We start from the raw sequence: 21,876 nt of genomic DNA on the forward strand, positions 1-21,876 counted from the left end.
TTTTGGAGTAGAGGCAATGTTCGGAGGTAATTGCACGTTTCTAGATTCCCAGGAGTGAGTTGATTTTCCTTCAATTAAATCAAGCACTTCAATATTCATTTCAAATATGTAAGACAAGTCCATGTCCTCATACACCGGTCGAACCATCCATTGTTTTTTACTCTTCGGGAAGTAAGATAGATATTTTAAATCCCCATAACTAGCACTGTTTGGAGTTGGGTGCATCACCTTTGCTTGTACACGATGGGAATTTCTGTTGTTTGCTAGCGCTGCAAGTTTAGTTCTAGCCTCCATAGCATCCATCTTGAAATGAATCCTTTTAGGACGATATTTCAAGACGAAGCTGTGGAATACTTCCAGCTTTCCTGTGTGACAAAAAAGATTCAGATGTTTTAAATCTTTTATCATTTGTGCATCACAAACAATCTTCTCCAATTCATGGAATGACTCAGATTGTTTGCTTAGCCATTTTCTTGGTTGATCTTTATCCAATTGCAATTCTCCGTGGTTACATTTGTATTCAATGCCATTTTCTTCCCATGAATGGATGTTCAAAACATGGTAGAGGCACGACTTCCATAATTTCTCCATTCTATCTGTATCACCCTGACAGGACACGCTGCAAGCCCATAAGTGGTTAGCTATAGATGGTACCCATTTTGTTAGTTCAGCACATTTTTTTTTCTTTCCAACACTATGTATTTTTTTTTAAGGCTCTTTGTATAGTGCCAGATGTCAAATTGGTGGTTTATATTTTTATAGTCCTCTCTGATGATTTTACGTATGCTGACATGCCTGTCAGTTGCAACTACCACTGTTAATAATCCTTTGGAAAGTAAGCTATTGATAGCACGCCGGAAACCCTTTGCCTCCATAGCTACTGATGAGGATGCCTCTGATACTTGAACAATTTGTATATCCAAAATTTTCTTGGAACGGTCCTCCATTATCGTATAGATACAATATTTTGCGGAGAATCCGGGGCTATCACATTGCCCATCCCCTGTGACACTCAAAGTACTACCTTGTAAATTATCAATATTTTTTGCACATTCATTTTTCCAAAATGTGTCAACTGTCGGAAAAAGGAAGTTTTTCTGATAGTTACAAAATGTCTGTCTTGAAAGAAAGCAAATTCCAAAATATTTGAAATAATCGTTGATTTTTTCAAATTGATTACCGGTGAATAGTAAAGATGAACAAGCCAAAATATTTCCAACGGGTTTTTGGCCAATAGTGGGTTGACTACACCATAATGTCGAATTATGTCCAGCCTCACACTCACCAGTAACAATCAGTAAAGTCCCAATTACTCTTATGTACAGACATCATTGGTGCGGAACAAGGTTTTTCAAATCTGCAAGGTATGAGTTTTATAAGCTCATCTAAGGATCTTTCAAATACAATGTATTTTGGTTCATAGACTAGATGTTTAGTTACTTCTTCTAAAATTGAATATTCTTCTTGTGTTTCTTCCGTTGTTTCGGGAATGTAAGTCGGATCTTTAGACTGGACGTCCATATCTTCAACATTAGATATGTCTAAACTATCTATATTGTGTTCGATTAGAGAATTATCAATTAAAGGATCGACATTTGATATGGTACTAATGTTATCTCTATTATCAATATCAATAAATGGATGGATTATTTGAATGTTATCCACAGTTTGTGATTTCTGGAACCGGAATGGATGATGGGTCTTGTACAGATGCAATGCTCCCTTGAAGACTGTTATCTGCTGACATGTCTCCCATTGTCCACGTATATTGGTCCTTTTTTTTGAAGTAATCTCTTGTGCTAGTAGCTTTGGATTGATTTCGGATTGTTTTTAATGTTTGCACACTCGAACTTCGTGTTCCAAGAAATGGGTCAAAAGAGGTCGAGTTATCAATTTTTTATATTTCTACAGTATTTGTCGAAGCGTCATCTAAAGTTACATTTGTTCGGTGACCACATGCATGACATACATTTATTCTGGGTTGGTTTTCAATAATAAATGCACTAGATGTTGATGCTATTGCTTCAGATAATGTTAATGGACATATTCTAGGATCATTTAGAGAAGTATCAGTCGTTGTTTCTGAATGTGTTATACGTGATGGAAAAATTGTAGGAGCAGCATCTGCTTTTAGTTTTTTGTTGACACCATGAGAGTAATAACAGTCCTGATGAAAATGTCTTGAACACATACGGTATTTGACTGTTTTGTTCGTATCAAAAATTCTTTGAACCATGGGTTCTAATTGCTCCGGAGTATATTGATTTGTTTGTTGTAGCCAAATCCTTATTTTGTCATGTGTCTTTGGGAAGACATGGAAACTAACATTTGGTTGAGGTCGACCTTTTCTTGTTGCGCTGGTGCAACCGATTACAATGCAGTCTGGCATTGTATAAATTTCTGAAATAATAATGCAAATATAGAATATAAGTATAATATTACAAATAGATATTAGATAAGATATTTATATAGTTTGAGAATATATTTTTCCTCTATATTTAATTAAAATTCATAACAATAATAGTATAACTAAATTCTGGTTAGTTTTGAGTTAAAGGGACAGTAAAGGAATAAAAAATAATATCTTTGACATCATACATGTAATTATAAAGAAGTTTCCAATTTAATTTTATAAATAAATCAGCTTCAATAACTTATTGTTCTAGTTGATATAAAACCTATGAAGGATCATATGATAATTTCTAAGACCTTGAATGCCTGCCTCTAATCAAATTTTTTAGTATTTTGTTTTCACAACAGGGTAGAGTATTTAAGGTAATACTTATAGATAGCATTGTGACAGTTACTGCACTAATTGGATTAAATGCAAGTCAATAGATAATATCAAAAAGTAAGGTGTTTATGGACGTTTAGGAGATGTTGATATACAAGATAGTCACAGCTGTAAAATGTGTATTGATTTAACTGTGTTGGTTATAAAAAAAAATGGGGATTATGTAATAAAGGGATTATCTTGCTTTTTAAAAAAAAAATCTGTTTTGGACTCTCCCTAACGGTAAACAGTATAATACATGATATTGTAATGCACAATCAAATACGATTATAAAAATTAAAAAAACCAATATTTTATTTTTTTATTTTAAATCAATTGAACTCATGATTTTTTTTCTTTAATGAAATAGTTAACAAAATTTTAATTTATTAGGTGGAGAAAAAAAAATAAACAAAAAAAAAATATATAGATGGTTTTTTTGGTTTATATTTTATCTATATATATATATATATATATCTATATATATGTATGTATGTATGTGTGTATATATATATATATATATATATATATATAGATAAATATATATATAGGAATAGAGAGAGAGAGAGAAAGATAAATAAATATAAAAAGAGAAATAGAGAAAAAGAGAGATTAAGAGATAAATAAAGAGAGAGAGAGATCGAGAGAGAGAGATAAAGAGAAATAGAGATAGATAGATAGATAGATAGAAAGAGAGAAAGATAGAGAGAGAGAATGAGATTTCAATAGAAATAAATTAAGATATAAAGAGATAAAATTGAGAGAGATTGCTAAACAGAGAGATAAACATTGAAATAGAAATAGATTGACAGATATATTAAAAAAAATATAGAGGATGTTAGAAATATTGAGAGCGATATATTGGAAGATAGAGAGAAAGATCGAAATAGATAGAAAGAAAGAAAGAGAGAGATATAGAAATAGAAAAAGAGAGATAGATAAAGAGAGTGATATAGCGAGATAGAGAGATATAAAAAGAGAGATATAGAAAGAGCAAGATAAAGAGAGAGATAAAGAGAAAGAGATAGAGAGAAAGAGATAAAAAATGAATAAAGATATAGAAAGAGAAAATAGAAAAAGCTATAGAGAGACATAGAAAGAGAGATTGATCGAAAAAAACGATAGAGAGATAAAAATATAGATAGAGACAGATAGAGAATCAGAGAGAGATATAGACATTAAAAGTGAAAAAAAAGATATATAAATATAAAGACAGGGATTGAAAGATAGAGAGAGAGAGAAATAGATAAATAGATAGATAGATAAGTAGACTGAGAGATCGAGTTATATAGAGAGAAAGAGAGAGAGATATATAAAAACAGAGACAAAAAAAGAGAATTAGACATTTAGATAAAGAGAGAAAAAAAGAAAGAGAGAGATAAAGCAAAAGAGCAGGATTGATAAAGAAATAGAGAGATAAAGAAATAGAGAGAGAACGATAAAAAGAGAGAGAGAAATAGAGAGAAAAAGATAGAGAACTATAGAGAGTGAAAAAGAGAAATAGAGAGATAAATATAAACTGTAAAAAAAAAAGAGAAGGAAAGTAATACAGAGAGAAAAAGTGGGAGTAAGATAGAACGAGTGTTATAAAGAGATTTATAGAAAGACGACAAAATAAAAATAGAGAACCAATGATATATAGAAAGAGACAGAGAGATAGAAATAGAGATTTAAATATTGAAAAATAAAGAGATAGACAGAAAACGTTAAATAATGAGAGTGAGAAAAAGAGAGAGAAAGAAATGGAGAAATAGAGAGAGAGAGAGAAATAGAGAGAGAGAGAAATAGAGAGAGAGCGAGAGAGAGAAATAAAGAGAGAGAAAGAGAGAAATAATAAGAGAGCGAGAAAGAGAGATAAAGAGAAAAAGAAATTTATAGAAAGATATAGAGATCAAGAAAGAGACAGAGATACACAGATAGAGAGAGATATAGAATTATATATAAAAAATTGGATAGAGAGAGTGAAAGAGAGCGATAAACAGTGATATTGAAAGAAAGATTGAGATAGAGAGAAAAAGATAGAGAAATATTAAAATATAGAGAGAAATAGAAAGAGAGATAAAGAGAGAGAAAGAGACAGATAAAGAGTGAGAAATAGAGAGAGAAATAGAGAAAGAAATTGAGAAAAATTGAGAGAGACACAGAGATAAAGAGATAGAAATAGAGAAAAAGAGATAAAATTAGAAAGAGAGTGAGATAGAGAGAGACTTAAATAAATATATATATAGAGATAGAGAGAGAGAGAGAAAAAGGAGAGCGAGAAAGAGAGAGATAGAAATAGAGGATATGCAAGCGAGAGAAATAGAGAGAGAGAGAGAGAGAAATATAGACAAAATGAGAGACAGAGAAAAAGAGTGATAGAAAGAAAAAAATTTTTTTTAAAAAAGGGAGAGAAAGAGAGAGAGAAATAGAGCAAGAGAAATATAGAGACAAAGAGAGAGAAATATATAGAGAGAGAGAGAGAAAGGGAGATAGAAAGAGAGAGAGAGAAAGAAAAATAGAGAATGATAGATAGAAAAAGAGAGATAGAGATAGAAAAAGAGAGTTGGAGCGAAAGAGAGATAGATATAGAATTTTAAAATGAGACATAGAAATATAGATAGAGATAGAAAGAGAGAGAGATAGAGATAAACAGAGTGAGAGAGACATAGAGAAAGACACAGAGAGAGAAAAACACAAAAAAAGAGAGAGACAGACAGATATAGAGAGAGAGACACACAGAGAGAGAGACAAATAAAAAAAAAAATTGAGAGTGTGAGAGAGAGAGACACACAGATAGAGAAATAAAAATAGAAAGAGAGAGACACAGAGATAGTGTCAGAGAGAGAGAGAAAGACACAAAAAAAGAGAGAGAGAGACAGATATAGAGAGAGACACAGAGAGAGAGAGAGAGAGACAATAAAAATAGGAGAGACACAGAGCAAGTGTGAGAGAGAGAAACAGAGAGAGAGAGAGACAGAAAGATATAGAGAGAGAGACAAACAGATAGAGAGAGAGACAAATAAAAATAGAAAGAGACAGAGAGAGTGTGAGAGAGAGACACAGAGAGAGAGAGAGAAAGACACAAAAAAAGAGAGAGAGAGAAAGACAGATAGAGAGAGAGAAACACAGATAGAGAGAGAGAGACAATAAAAATAGGAGAGAGACACAGAGCGAGTGTGAGAGACACAGAGAGAGAGATAAACACACAAAGAGAAAGAGAGAGAGACAGAAAGATATAGAGAGAGAGACAAACAGATAGAGAGAGACAAATAAAAATAGAAAGAGACACAGAGAGAGTGTGAGAGAGAGAGAGACACAGAGAGAGAGAGAGAAATAAAAATAGAAAGAGAGAGAGAAAGACAGATATAGAGAGAGAGAGACACACAGATAGAGACAATAAAAATAGGAGAGAGACACAGAGCGAGTGTGAGAGAGAGAGACACAGAGAGAGAAACACACACAAAGAGAGAGAGACAGAAAGATATAGAGAGAGACAGAGAGAGAGACAAATAAAAATAGAAAGAGACACAGTGATAGTGTGAGAGAGACACACAGAGAGAGAGAGAGAAACACGCACAAAGAGAGAGAGAGAGAGACAGACAAATGTAGAGAGAGAGACACACAGATAGAGAGAAATAAAAATAGAAAGAGAGACACACAGAGATAGTGTGAGAGAGAGAGACACAGAGAGAGAGAGAAAGACACAAAAAAAAGAGAGAGAGAAAGACAGATATAGAGAGAGAGAAACACAGATAGAGAGAGACAATAAAAATAGGAGAGAGACACAGAGCGAGTGTGAGAGAGAGACACAGAGAGAGAGATAAACACACACAAAGAGAAAGAGAGAGACAGAAAGATATATATATAGAGAGAGAGAGAGACAAATAAAAATAGAAAGACACACAGAGATAGTGTGAGAGAGAGAGACACACAGAGAGAGAGATAGAGAGAGAGAGAAACACGCACAAAGAGAAAGAGAGAGAGACAGACAAATGTAGAGAGAGAGACACACAGATAGAGAGAGTAATAAAAATAGAAAGAGAGAGACACAGATAGTGTGAGAGAGAGAGACAGAGAGAGAAAGACACAAAAAAAGTGAAAGAGAGAGAAAGACAGATATAGAGAGAGAGAAACACAGAGAGAGAGACAATAAAAATAGAAGGAGAGAGACACAGAGCGAGTGTGAGAGAGACACAGAGAGAGAGAAACACACACAAAGAGAAAGAAAGAGATAGACAGAAAGATATAGAGAGAGAGACACACCGATAGAGAGAGAGAAATAAAAATATAAAGAGACACAGAGAGTGTGTGAGAGAAATACAGAGAAAGAGAGAGAGAGAAACAGAGACAGAGAGAGAGAGAAAGATAGAGAGAGATAGAAAGAGAGAGAGAGACAGACAGAGAGTGACACTGAGATAGAGATATAGAAAAATCAACTATCTATTTATATATTCACATATTTATAAATTATATATATATATATATATATATATATATATATGTGCATAAAGAAAAAGCGATAAATAGATGTAAATAGATAGGAGAGATAAACATATACTTAGACATGTGTATAAATATATATATATATATATATATATATATATACTTATATATATGTATATATATATCTATAAATGTATATAAATATATATATATATATATATAAAAAAAACTATAAATATATATTTATATATATAAATATATATATATTTATGTGTATATATATATTTTTTTTTTTAAAATGGATATATATATTTCTTTTTATATATATATATATATATTTGTATATATGTATATATAAATATATATATTGATTTATATCTATTGGTATATATAAAATATATATATATAACTTGATATATAGGGTCAATATATATATATATAATTCAATGGTTGGCTAAACGAAATAAGATAATGAAAAATAAAGATGTTCATTTTATAAAAATATTTATTTTCTACATCAAAAATAAAGCTGTCTTGATATTCATCCTTGCAGACTAAATAAAAGATTTCTATATTGCATTGATCCTTCGAAATATTTATTTTTAGCAAGTTATATATAATACATTATTGCTTGAGATTTATTATTACAAATGTTGTAATCCTTTTTAAAACTAAAATATTTTCAACCTAAATCATTTACTTACAATCGATAGTAGATTGATAATTAGGGATAAAATTATAGGCTTCGCTCCTGTCCTTCAACACTCGCAACAATAGTTTTCATTGAATGGAGTTAGACTCATTCAATGAATACTATGTTGATGTAAACAGGAAACAGGAGTAACGCATGCGCATTGGAAATAATTCACGGGAGCGCGCAGTGCCGATATGTAAACAGCGGGTGGAGCCGCTGTTTACATTAGATGGGGGAGAATCAGGAAACTGAGAGTGGGAGGAGCGGGTAAGTGAATGAGCGATGATTATATGATAAAATAACATCGCAATAATACATTTTTTTTAAAAATAATTGTGGCGGTATTCTTTAGCGTATTATTAGCTACTATTATATATAACGCAATCTAATAAAATGTACATTCACTTTAATATTGGCTTACATTTTAGCTGGGGTCAGTAAAAATAGTCGGCTTGTGCCCTAATCAAAAAGGTCTTGGGGAGAACACTTTCACTTTAGCCATAAAATTCTTTCAGGGTTCTTTAATTCAAATTTTACATTTTGCGCTCCATTTTATAATTTAGAACTTTGTTTAACACTAAAAAGAATAATGTATAATACCCTTTGCTAAAATTTAAAATAGCTTTTAAAGTGACACAACTTATGGAAGCATATTTAGAAAATGCAAGCTAATTTTGCTATTGTGCAGATAAAATTAGAGGTGGTGAAAAATATAACGGTTCTAGTGGGACCAAGGGGGTTTTGATTTTCTAATTGCAATAAAATATATATGGCACTTACAAGAGCATGAAAGCTTTTTCTTTTTTTCTTCCTCAGCATATGTGACCGTGTATGGAGAAATGCCATATTATGAAGAGATGCTCACTTCACCTCGTGTTTACGTAGAAGAAATTCATCCACGCTGTCACTAGATGATTCTCACTCATTACAATGGCACCATGATGACTTTACAGGTAAGGGCAGACTGGAGCTACTGTTGCTTTTTCCTATGTGTCATATGCTTCATTGTTATCAACTTGCAGTGACTGCTAGATTTTATTTGTTGTGACCTCCTGTTCGTTGTCAATAGACAACTGGAAAGACTTAAATTTGTGTTTGCATCAGCAAACAGACTTTCGATTACAGCTATCAGGCATTTTCTTTGCCCGGTGCTCATGCTTTTATAGCTTGAGCGCTGACCCAGTTGTTAATGTTTACTTCATGTGCTATCTCTCTGAGCCTAAGGGAAATAGTTAGGGAAATGTCTTTTCAACATGGTCAGAAGGTAAACATTTCATTCTGTGACTGCCAACTGTGTTTACTGGCTGTGGGAGCAGAGTGCGGCTGTTCCCACATTCTGTGGTCATGGGAAGTGGAAGCAGAGTACAATCGGTTCTTTTGGCCATACATAGTTAGGGAAGTTGCCTTTGGCACAATTTTCCTTTATGTGATGAGCTGATAGCATGTGCTGTGAATTCTTAGCAATTGGGTAGTGAGTCACCAAAAGATAAATGGTTTCTCCATACCTTCAGTGGCTCAGAGATGTTGTCACTGTTTGGACTTTCAGGATGTGACAGAAGACCATCCTTGATGGAACATCTACAAGAAATCCTCTGAAAAACAATTCAATTTGTGTTTGTATCGGCGAACAGACTTTCAATTACAGCTATCAGGCATTTTCTTTGCCCGGTGCTCATGCTTTTTATGGCTGTAAGGAATTGACGAGCGTTCCTTCGCCTTGGCAGAGAGAGTTTGTCAGCCGAGCGGCTCCGCCATCGGCTTCTCTGAATTACACTGTGTGCATCCTCCTTGTGAGTACCTTGTATATTGAATACATGTGAATCTCTAAGTATAGGAGAGACTGCATAATAAGAGCCTCTTCTCCTGTTGTCTTTTAGGACATTGTTTTGTATTTTTCACCATTCAAAGAGAGCTTACTGCTGATAATATTGGATTGAGATCATCTGGTCACAGATATTTTTCAACTGACTTTTTAATCAATTTACACAAATTGGGTGATCATTATTTCTCCAACATAGGTGTGTCCGGTCCACGGCGTCATCCTTACTTGTGGGGATATTCTCTTCCCCAACAGGAAATGGCAAAGAGCCCAGCAAAGCTGGTCACATGATCCCTCCTAGGCTCCGCCTTCCCCAGTCATTCTCTTTGCCGTTGTACAGGCAACATCTCCACGGAGATGGCTTAGAGTTTTTTAGTGTTTAACTGTAGTTTTTTTATTATTCAATCAAGAGTTTGTTATTTTAAAATAGTGCTGGTATGTACTATTTACTCTGAAACAGAAAAGAGATGAAGATTTCTGTTTGTAAGAGGAAAATGATTTTAGCAACCGTTACTAAAATCGATGGCTGTTTCCACACAGGACTGTTGAGAGGAATTAACTTCAGTTGGGGGAACAGTGAGCAGACTTTTGCTGCTTGAGGTATGACACATTCTAACAAGACGATGTAATGTTGGAAGCTGTCATTTTCCCTATGGGATCCGGTAAGCCATTTTTATTACAGACAGAAAAAAAAGGGCTTCACAAGGGCTTTTTAAGACTGTAGACATTTTCTGGGCTAAATCGATTTATATATAAACATATTTTATACTCCATAGCCTTGAGGAATTATTTTAATCTTGGGAATTTTGTAAAATAACCGGCAGGCACTGTATTGGACACCTTATTCTCTAGGGGCTTTCCCTAATCATAGGCAGAGTCTCATTTTCGCGCCTGTATTGCGCACTTGTTTTTGAGAAGCGTGACATGCAGATGCATGTGTGAGGAGCTCTGATACATAGAAAAGACTTTCTGAAGGCGTCATTTGGTATCGTATTCCCCTTTGGGCTTGGTTGGGTCTCAGCAAAGCAGATACCAGGGACTGTAAAGGGGTTAAAGTTAAAAACGGCTCCGGTTCCGTTATTTTAAGGGTTAAAGCTTCCAAATTTGGTGTGCAATACTTTTAAGGCTTTAAGACACTGTGGTGAAATTTTGGTGAATTTTGAACAATTCCTTCATACTTTTTCGCAATTGCAGTAATAAAGTGTGTTCAGTTTAAAATTTAAAGTGACAGTAACGGTTTTATTTTAAAACGTTTTTTGTACTTTGTTATCAAGTTTATGCCTGTTTAACATGTCTGAACTACCAGATAGACTGTGTTCTGAATGTGGGGAAGCCAAGGTTCCTTCTCATTTAAATAGATGTGATTTATGTGACACAAAATTTAGAGAAAATGATGCCCAAGATGATTCCTCAAGTGAGGGGAGTAAGCATGGTACTGCATCATCCCCTCCTTCGTCTACACCAGTCTTGCCCACACAGGAGGCCCCTAGTACATCTAGCGCGCCAATACTCCTTACTATGCAACAATTAACGGCTGTAATGGATAATTCTATCAAAAACATTTTAGCCAAAATGCCCACTTATCAGCGAAAGCGCGACTGCTCTGTTTTAGAAAATACTGAAGAGCATGAGGACGCTGATGATATTGTTTCTGAAGTGCCCCTACACCAGTCTGAGGGGACCAGGGAGGTTTTGTCTGAGGGAGAAATTTCAGATTCAGGGAAAATTTCTCAACAAGCTGAACCTGATGTGATTACATTTAAATTTAAGTTGGAACATCTCCGCGCTCTGCTTAAGGAGGTGTTATCCACTCTGGATGATTGTGAGAACTTGGTCATTCCAGAGAAACTATGTAAAATGGACAAGTTCCTAGAGGTCCCGGGGCCCCCCGAAGCTTTTCCTATACCCAAGCGGGTGGCGGACATTGTAAATAAAGAATGGGAAAGGCCCGGTATACCTTTCGTCCCTCCCCCCATATTTAAAAAATTGTTTCCTATGGTCGACCCCAGAAAGGACTTATGGCAGACAGTCCCCAAGGTCGAGGGGGCGGTTTCTACTCTAAACAAACGCACCACTATACCCATAGAAGATAGTTGTGCTTTCAAAGATCCTATGGATAAAAAATTAGAAGGTTTGCTTAAAAAGATGTTTGTTCAGCAAGGTTACCTTCTACAACCAATTTCATGCATTGTCCCTGTCACTACAGCCGCGTGTTTCTGGTTCGATGAGCTAGAAAAGGCGATCATTAATAATTCTTCTTCTTATGAGGAGATTATGGACAGAATTCGTGCTCTCAAATTGGCTAATTCTTTCACCCTAGACGCCACTTTGCAATTGGCTAGGTTAGCGGCGAAAAATTCTGGGTTTGCTATTGTGGCGCGCAGAGCGCTTTGGTTAAAATCTTGGTCAGCGGATGCGTCTTCCAAGAACAAATTGCTTAACATTCCTTTCAAGGGGAAAACGCTGTTTGGCCCTGACTTGAAAGAGATTATCTCTGATATCACTGGGGGCAAGGGCCACGCCCTTCCTCAGGATAGGTCTTTCAAGGCCAAAAATAAACCTAATTTTCGTCCCTTTCGCAGAAACGGACCAGCCCCAAGTGCTACGTCCTCTAAGCAGGAGGGTAACACTTCTCAAGCCAAACCAGCCTGGAGACCAATGCAAGGCTGGAACAAAGGAAAGCAGGCCAAGAAACCTGCCACTGCTACCAAGACAGCATGAGATGTTGGCCCCCGATCCGGGACCGGATCTGGTGGGGGGCAGACTCTCTCTCTTCGCTCAGGCTTGGGCAAGAGATGTTCTGGATCCTTGGGCGCTAGAAATAGTCTCCCAAGGTTATCTTCTGGAATTCAAGGGGCTTCCCCCAAGGGGGAGGTTCCACAGGTCTCAATTGTCTTCAGACCACATAAAAAAACAGGCATTCTTGCATTGTGTAGAAGACCTGTTAAAAATGGGAGTGATTCATCCTGTTCCATTAGGAGAACAAGGGATGGGGTTCTACTCCAATCTGTTCGTAGTTCCCAAAAAAGAGGGAACGTTCAGACCAATCTTAGATCTCAAGATCCTAAACAAGTTTCTCAAGGTTCCATCGTTCAAAATGGAAACCATTCGAACAATTCTTCCTTCCATCCAGGAAGGTCAATTCATGACCACGGTGGATTTAAAGGATGCGTATCTACATATTCCTATCCACAAGGAACATCATCGGTTCCTAAGGTTCGCATTCCTGGACAAGCATTACCAGTTTGTGGCACTTCCGTTCGGATTAGCCACTGCTCCAAGGATTTTCACAAAGGTACTAGGGTCCCTTCTAGCGGTGCTAAGACCAAGGGGCATTGCAGTAGTACCTTACTTGGACGACATTCTGATTCAAGCGTCGTCCCTTCCTCAAGCAAAGGCTCACACGGACATTGTCCTGGCCTTTCTCAGATCTCACGGATGGAAAGTGAACGTAGAAAAGAGTTCTCTATCTCCGTCAACAAGGGTTCCCTTCTTGGGAACAATAATAGACTCCTTAGAAATGAGGATTTTTCTGACAGAGGCCAGAAAAACAAAACTTCTGAACTCTTGTCAAATACTTCATTCTGTTCCTCTTCCTTCCATAGCGCAGTGCATGGAAGTAATAGGTTTGATGGTAGCGGCAATGGACATAGTTCCTTTTGCGCGCATTCATCTAAGACCATTACAACTGTGCATGCTCAGTCAGTGGAATGGGGACTATACAGACTTGTCTCCGACGATACAAGTAAATCAGAGGACCAGAGATTCACTCCGTTGGTGGCTGTCCCTGGACAACCTGTCACAGGGGATGAGCTTCCGCAGACCAGAGTGGGTCATCGTCACGACCGACGCCAGTCTGGTGGGCTGGGGCGCGGTCTGGGGACCCCTGAAAGCTCAGGGTCTTTGGTCTCGGGAAGAATCTCTTCTACCGATAAATATTCTGGAACTGAGAGCGATATTCAATGCTCTCAAGGCTTGGCCTCAGCTAGCAAAGGCCAAGTTCATACGGTTTCAATCAGACAACATGACAACTGTTGCGTACATCAACCATCAGGGGGGAAACAAGGAGTTCCCTGGCGATGGAAGAAGTGACCAAAATCATTCAATGGGCGGAGACTCACTCCTGCCACTTGTCTGCAATCCACATCCCAGGAGTGGAAAATTGGGAAGCGGATTTTCTGAGTCGTCAGACATTTCATCCGGGGGAGTGGGAACTCCATCCGGAAATCTTTGCCCAAATTACTCAACTGTGGGGCATTCCAGACATGGATCTGATGGCCTCTCGTCAGAACTTCAAGGTTCCTTGCTACGGGTCCAGATCCAGGGATCCCAAGGCGACTCTAGTAGATGCACTAGTAGCACCTTGGACCTTCAAACTAGCTTATGTATTCCCGCCGTTTCCTCTCATCCCCAGGCTGGTAGCCAGGATCAATCAGGAGAGGGCATCGGTGATCTTGATAGCTCCTGCGTGGCCACGCAGGACTTGGTATGCAGACCTGGTGAATATGTCATCGGCTCCACCATGGAAGCTACCTTTGAGACGAGACCTTCTTGTTCAAGGTCAGTTCGAACATCCGAATCTGGTCTCACTCCAACTGACTGCTTGGAGATTGAACGCTTGATCTTATCAAAGCGAGGATTCTCAGATTCTGTCATTGATACTCTTGTTCAGGCCAGAAAGCCTGTAACTAGAAAAATTTACCACAAAATATGGAAAAAATATATCTGTTGGTGTGAATCTAAAGGATTCCCTTGGGACAAGGTAAAAATTCCTAAGATTCTATCCTTTCTTCAAGAAGGTTTGGAGAAAGGATTATCTGCAAGTTCCTTGAAGGGACAGATTTCTGCCTTGTCTGTGTTACTTCACAAAAAGCTGGCAGCTGTGCCAGATGTTCAAGCCTTTGTTCAGGCTCTGGTTAGAATCAAGCCTGTTTACAAACCTTTGACTCCTCCTTGGAGTCTCAATTTAGTTCTTTCAGTTCTTCAGGGGGTTCCGTTTGAACCCTTACATTCCGTTTATATTAAGTTATTATCTTGGAAAGTTTTGTTTTTGGTTGCAATTTCTTCTGCTAGAAGAGTTTCAGAATTATCTGCTCTGCAGTGTTCTCCTCCTTATCTGGTGTTCCATGCAGATAAGGTGGTTTTACGTACTAAACCTGGTTTTCTTCCGAAAGTTGTTTCTAACAAAAACATTAACCAGGAGATAGTCGTGCCTTCTTTGTGTCCGAATCCGCTTTCAAAGAAGGAACGTTTGTTGCACAATTTGGATGTTGTTCGTGCTCTAAAATTCTATTTAGATGCTACAAAGGATTTTAGACAAACATCTTCCTTGTTTGTTGTTTATTCTGGTAAAAGGAGAGGTCAAAAAGCAACTTCTACCTCTCTCTCTTTTTGGATTAAAAGCATCATCAGATTGGCTTACGAGACTGCTGGACGGCAGCCTCCTGACAGAATCACAGCTCATTCCACTAGGGCTGTGGCTTCCACATGGGCCTTCAAGAACGAGGCTTCTGTTGATCAGATATGTAAGGCAGCGACTTGGTCTTCACTGCACACTTTTACTAAATTTTACAAGTTTGATACTTTTGCTTCTTCTGAGGCTATTTTTGGGAGAAAGGTTTTGCAAGCCGTGGTGCCTTCCATCTAGGTGACCTGATTTGCTCCCTCCCTTCATCCGTGTCCTAAAGCTTTGGTATTGGTTCCCACAAGTAAGGATGACGCCGTGGACCGGACACACCTATGTTGGAGAAAACAGAATTTATGTTTACCTGATAAATTACTTTCTCCAACGGTGTGTCCGGTCCACGGCCCGCCCTGGTTTTTTAATCAGGTCTGATAATTTATTTTCTTTAACTACAGTCACCACGGTATCATATGGTTTCTCCTATGCAAATATTCCTCCTTTACGTCGGTCGAATGACTGGGGAAGGCGGAGCCTAGGAGGGATCATGTGACCAGCTTTGCTGGGCTCTTTGCCATTTCCTGTTGGGGAAGAGAATATCCCCACAAGTAAGGATGACGCCGTGGACCGGACACACCGTTGGAGAAAGTAATTTATCAGGTAAACATAAATTCTGTTTTTTTTTGCCTTTTTTGATTGTATTATCATATTAGTCTGTTTCATATATTTGTGTGCGCACCTCTGATACAATATTGTGTACAATATTGTTAATTTGGTTTTTTTTGTGGCTTGAGCGCTGATCCAGTTGTTAATGTTTACTTCATGTGCTATCTCTCTGAGCCTAAGGGAAATAGTTAGGGAAATGTCTTTTCAACATGGTCAGAAGGTAAACATTTCATTCTGTGACTGCCAACTGTGTTTACTGGCTGTGGGAGCAGACTGCAGCTGTTCCCACATTCTGTGGTCATGGGAAGTGGAAGCAGAGTGCAATCGGTTCTTTTGGCCATGCATAGTTAGGGAAGTTGCCTTTGGCACACTTTTCCCTTATGTGATGAGCTGATAGCATGTGCTGTGAATTCTTAGCAATTTGGGTAGGGAGTCCCCAAAAGATAAATGGTCCCTCCCATTTGTCTCTCCATACCTTCAGTGGTTTAAAGAGATTTCTTTACCATTGGGATCTTCAGGATGTGGCAAACATACTTTCAATTACAGCAATCGGGCATTTTCTTTGCCCGGTGCTCATGCTTTTGACTGAGGAATCAACAGCGTTTCTGCTCCTTTGGCGGAGAGAGTGAGTCAGCCTAGTGGCTCAGAAGCATTGGCTTGTCTGAATTGCACTGTGTTTATCCTCTTTGTGAGTACCTTGTATATTGAATACATGTTAATCTCTAAGTATGAGAGAGACTGCATAATAAGGTATCTTTTCTCCTATTGTCTTTTAGGACATTGTTTGTATTTTTCACTATTCAAAGAGCTGAATGCTGATAATATTGGATTGGGATTATCTGGTCACAGATATGTCTCAACTGACTTTTTAATCAATTATTTACCCCATTTGGGTGATCCTTTTTTTTTTTTTTTTGTCTCTTTTGATTGTACGATCATATATTAGTCTTATGTTTCATATATTTTATTTGTGAGCGCACCTTCAGTGGTTTAAAGAGATTTCTTTACCAGTGGGATCTTCAGGATGTGGCAAACATACTTTCAATTACAGCAATCGGGCATTTTCTTTGCCCGGTGCTCATGCTTTTGACTGAGGAATCAACAAGTGTTCCTGCTCCTTGGCGGAGAGAGTGAGTCAGCCGAGTGGTCAGATATTTCCCAACTGACTTTTTAATCATTTACCCAAATTGTGTGAATTTTTTGCCTTATTTTTTTATTGCCTTTTTGAGTGTTCTATCATATATAATAGTCTTACGTTTCATATATTTTATGTGTGTGTGTGCACACCTCTGATACAATATTTTGTACTATATTGTTTTTTGTGGCTTGAGCGCTGACCCAGTTGTTAATGTTTACTTCATGTGCTATCTCTCTGAGCCTAAGGGAAATAGTTAGGGAAATGTCTTTTCAACATGGTCAGAAGGTAAACATTTCATTCTGTGACTGCCAACTGTGTTTACTGGCTGTGGGAGCAGACTGCAGCTGTTCCCACATTCTGTGGTCATGGGAAGTGGAAGCAGAGTGCAATCGGTTCTTTTTGCCATACATGGTTAGGATAGTTGCCTTTGGCACAATTTTCCCTTATGTGATGAGCTGATAGCATGTGCTGTGAATTCTTAGCAATTTGGGTATGTAGTCCCCAAAAGATAAATGGTCTCCATGCCATCACTTTTCACTTCATTCTTGTTTTTCACTTCTTCAAAGAGAATTCTTCACCGTTTGGATCTTCATGCAAAATAGACGGAAGACCTTTCGTATCAAGCGTAAAATCAAATTGTTGAAATTTTGTTTTTTTATGCTAATCTGGGAAAGACGACCACTCTGTACATTGTATACTTGCTACACCTAAAGAATCAAGTTGTCTAGTTTCTTAAGCGTTTTTTTTTTTTGCTCCACAGATTAGAGACCTTGATCTAACGCCTTTATGCAACTATTGAATAATTGGAACACAACTTGTGACTTTAGCCCAGTGACATTATGCTAGGTAAGAATGAACTGGTTTGCGTTTGGTAGTGTATTGACATTTAATGAATGGTTAATAGCATATTTGCTCACTTGCTTTGTAATAATCAGACTGGTCACAGCAGTGACTTATTTACTATTCGGCGTATTGTTTAAGTACTGGACGTGCAGATTTTTGTCTGTTTTAGAAGGGAAAATAAAATGTGTTGTCCTAATAAAATTAAACGCTTTTTTCTAAGTTCATTAAAAAAAATATACATTCCTGTTTTTATAATCACTTATAGCACCTATAAAGTTTAGTTGTCTAGAACAATGGTTTTGACTATTTGACAAGTAATACATTTTCGTGAGGATTTTTTTTGTCTATTTAGTACTATGGATGCATTTTAATAGTGTCTCGCCACATACACTATTTATATTAATCGTATGTGACTGATGCCTTACATTGATACCCAATCAAGTTAAAGGACCAGTCAACACAGTAGATTTGCATAATCAACAAATGCAAGATAACAAGACAATGCAATAGCACTTAGTCTGAACTTTAAATGAGTAGTAGATTTTTTTTTTCCTGACAATTTTAAAGGGACAGTCAACACCAGAATTTTTGTTGTTTAAAAAGATAGATAATCCCTTTATTACCCATTCCCCAGTTTTGCATAACCAACACAGTTATATTAATACACTTTTTACTGCTGTGACTCTCTTGTATCTAAGCATCTCCTGACCGCCCCTAATCACATGACTTTTAGTTATTATCTATTGACTTGCATTTTAGCCAATTAGTGCAGTGTCTGCCACAACCCACGGGCGTGATCACAATGCTATCTATATGGTTTACCTGAACTACTCTCCCCTGTTGTGAAAAGCAAATACAAAAGCATGTGATTAGAGGCGGCCTTCAAGGGCTTAGAAATTATCATATGAGCCTTCCTAGGTTTGCTCTCAACTAGAATACCAAGAGAACAAAGCAAAATTGTTGATAAAAGTAAATTGGAAAGTTGTTTAAAATTACATGCCCTATTTGAAAAATAAGTTTTTTTTGGCCTTGACTGTCCCTTTAAGTTATGTCTTTTTCCACTCCCACTGTGCCATGTGACAGCCATCAGCCAATCACAGATGCATACACATACCATGTGACAGCAATCAGCCATTCACAAATGCATACACGCTTATTCTTGCACATGCTCAGTAGGAGCTGGTGATTCAAAAAGTTTAAATATAAAAAGACTGTGCACATTTTGTTAATGGAGGTAAATTGGAAAGTTGTTTAAAATTGCATGCTCTATCTGAATAATGAAAGTTTAATTTTGCTTGAGTGTCCCTTTAATCCAAACAGCCTGTGGTACTTGCTGTCTTGTTATTGATTGCCACTGGTGGTGCTTTCATTTTTGCATTGGCAGCTAAATAAATGTTACATAAATATTAGGCTGGTGCGTGTTTTTATATAAAAAATATATTTGTATAACTCAGCAAAAGTGCAATGTAATTTGGACAAACATTTATTTGTTTACTATCAAAATTTGCTGGCACACCATTTTGGAGGAACATTTTAATCTAGATTTAGATAAATTTTCTGTTTTGAAATGTTACGTAAAGGACCAGTAAATACAGCAGATTTGCATAATCAACAAATGCACAATAACAAGACAATGCAATAGCACTTAGTCTGAACTTCAAATGAGTAGTAGATTTTGCTGTGGCAAATTTCAAAGTTATGTCTATTTCCACTCCCACTGCACCATGTAACAACCATCAGCCAATCACAAATGCATACACGTGTATTCTGGGAATTCTTGCATGTGCTCAGTAGTAGCTCGTGACTCAAAAAGTGTAAATAGACTGTGCACATCTTGTTAATGGAAGTAAATAGGAAAGTTGTTTAAAATTGCATTTTCGATCTGAATCATGAAGGTTTAATTTTTACTTGTGTCCCTTTTTGAGCTAGCCAAAGCACAAATTGCACAATTTAATATAAATTGATTTTATTATAAATTATCCAATAAATGTTCAATAAAACGAATATTAGTCCAAAGGGGTTAAAAATGTTGTAGAAGTACTGAAGAGGAGCGCTAGTTGCCCGACCCAGCTGTGTAACGAGAGCTTCTGATAGGATCAGAAGCAGCTTTCATTCTGAACCAGCAGTGCTCTAAGAGTCCCAAGTGGTATTTCACTAAGTTTAACCCCTAAGGTGCTCGGTTGCTAGTCTTAAAGTGACAGTCACACCAGAATTTTTGTTTATAAAGGTACATAATCCCTTTTATTACCCATTCTCCAGTTTTGCATAACCAAGTTATAAAATACAATTTTTACCTTTTTGTGATTACCTTGTTTCGAAGCCTCTGCAGACTGCCCCCTTAGTTCAGTTTTTGACAGACTTGCATTTTAGCCAATCATTGCTCACTCCTAGGTAACTTCACGTGTGTGAGCTCAATGTCATCTATATGACACATGAACTAATGCCCTCAAGTGGTGAAAAACTGTCAATGCATTCAGATTAGAGGCGGCCTGTAAAAAATAGCATATGAGCCTACCTAGGTTTAGCTTTTAACTAATAATACCAAGAGAACAAAGCAAAATTGGTGATAAAAGTAAAAGGGAAAGTTGTTTAAAATTACATGCTCTATCTGCATCAGGAATGTTTGTTTATTTTTGGACTTGACTGTCCCTTTCAAATTAGAACATATCATTTTTAGATAATGGCCTTTTAGCTATGTTTCTGCTCAGATGGTTGTATTATAGGATGGAAACTTCTGTTTGGCATGAATGTTTGTCCCATGTGCTCACTTTATATTTTTTTTATTTATTGCAGGTTTTGTCATAGCGGTTTCTTCAAAGATGAACAATTAAACGTATACACACCGTGTACACAGGAAAAAAGGTGATTATGGCAGGACGACAGCATTTTTCTTCAATTACCTTGAACAATAAACATGGATGCAATTTGGATTTATGACCTGTGGCGGCTATTTAAAGTGTTGTGTTGCTGTGTCAATAAAGCTTTGACTTCTCTTACATGGGTGTGTGTTTTTTATTTTTGGCTCTTTACAATATGAAATGTTTACGTTCTACCGTTAGAAACCTCTTGCTCTCAAGGAACAGCAGCATTTGCATTGCTAGATTCTGGTGATACATGACATCTAACTCAGTAGGGACTTGGATGAAGGCAGAGGCTCATGCTTGGGGTGGAACATGAGCATTTAGAGTGTCATGAGCACCCACAATTAATACAACACACTTTTCTCTTAAGTGTGTTCAGTCCACGGGTCATCCATTACTTATGGGATATATTCTCCTTCCCAACAGGAAGTTGCAAGAGGATCACCCAAGCAGAGCTGCTATATAGCTCCTCCCCTCACATGTCATATCCAGTCATTCTCTTGCAGCCCTCAACAAAGGAGGTCGCGAGAGGAGCTGGAGTTTTTACTTAACTATTCTTCAATCAAAAGTTTGTTATTTTAAATGGCACAGGAGTGTGCTGTTTTTCTATCTCAGGCAGTATTTGGAAGAAGAAACTGCCTGCGTTTTTTATCTATGATCTTAGCAGGCGTAACTAAGATCCACTGGCTGTTCTCGACATTCTGAGGAGTGGGGTAACTTCAGAAACTGGGAATAGCATGCGGGGTCCTCTGCAAATGAGGTATGTGCAGTACTTTATTTTCTGGGAATGGAATTGACTAAGAAAATACTGCTGTTACCGTATGATGTAAGTACAGCCTTAAATGCAGTAGTAGCAACTGGTATCAGGCTGATAAATGTATGCACAGTCGAGTTATATTCTAGGGACTAGAATTTGACTGAGAAAATACTGTTAACACTGAAATAATACTTAAGCCTTCTCTGCAGTGGTAGCGACTGGTAGCAGGCTTAGTGATAGCTTTGCATGACATTGAAAAATGTTGTTTCTTCTGTTATGTGTGATCAGTCCACGGGTCATCATTACTTCTGGGATATAACTCCTCCCCAACAGGAAATGCAAGAGGATTCACCCAGCAGAGCTGCATATAGCTCCTCCCCTCTACGTCAGTCCCAGTCATTCTCTTGCACCCAACGACTAGATAGGATGTGTGAGAGGACTATGGTGATTATACTTAGTTTTTATGACTTCAATCAAAAGTTTGTTATTTTAAAATAGC

General features: G+C 37.2%; 1 protein-coding gene and 1 long non-coding RNA gene across 2 annotated transcripts in view; one reads left to right on the plus strand and one right to left on the minus strand.

Annotated features, from left to right (window-relative positions):
* Positions 1-20,096, minus strand: part of LOC128653648 (uncharacterized) — a 20,212-nt gene extending 116 nt beyond the window's left edge. The window contains exons 1-2 of the mRNA XM_053707067.1: positions 20,054-20,096; positions 1-2,400 (exon numbers count right to left, since the gene is read on the minus strand). The exon at positions 1-2,400 is cut by the window's left edge and continues 116 nt beyond it. Of these exons, the coding sequence (XP_053563042.1) occupies positions 1-591 (591 nt within the window). The 5' untranslated portion in view covers positions 592-2,400; positions 20,054-20,096. The remainder of the gene's footprint in view (positions 2,401-20,053) is intronic.
* Positions 7,633-20,755, plus strand: LOC128653649 (uncharacterized). Its single transcript, XR_008401373.1, has 3 exons — positions 7,633-8,845; positions 17,677-17,762; positions 20,553-20,755. It is a non-coding gene; the product is annotated as an uncharacterized LOC128653649 (long non-coding RNA).
* The last annotated feature ends 1,121 nt before the right edge of the window (positions 20,756-21,876 follow it).

Source organism: Bombina bombina, chromosome 3 (assembly GCF_027579735.1).
Source record: "Bombina bombina isolate aBomBom1 chromosome 3, aBomBom1.pri, whole genome shotgun sequence".
NCBI lineage: Eukaryota > Metazoa > Chordata > Amphibia > Anura > Bombinatoridae > Bombina > Bombina bombina.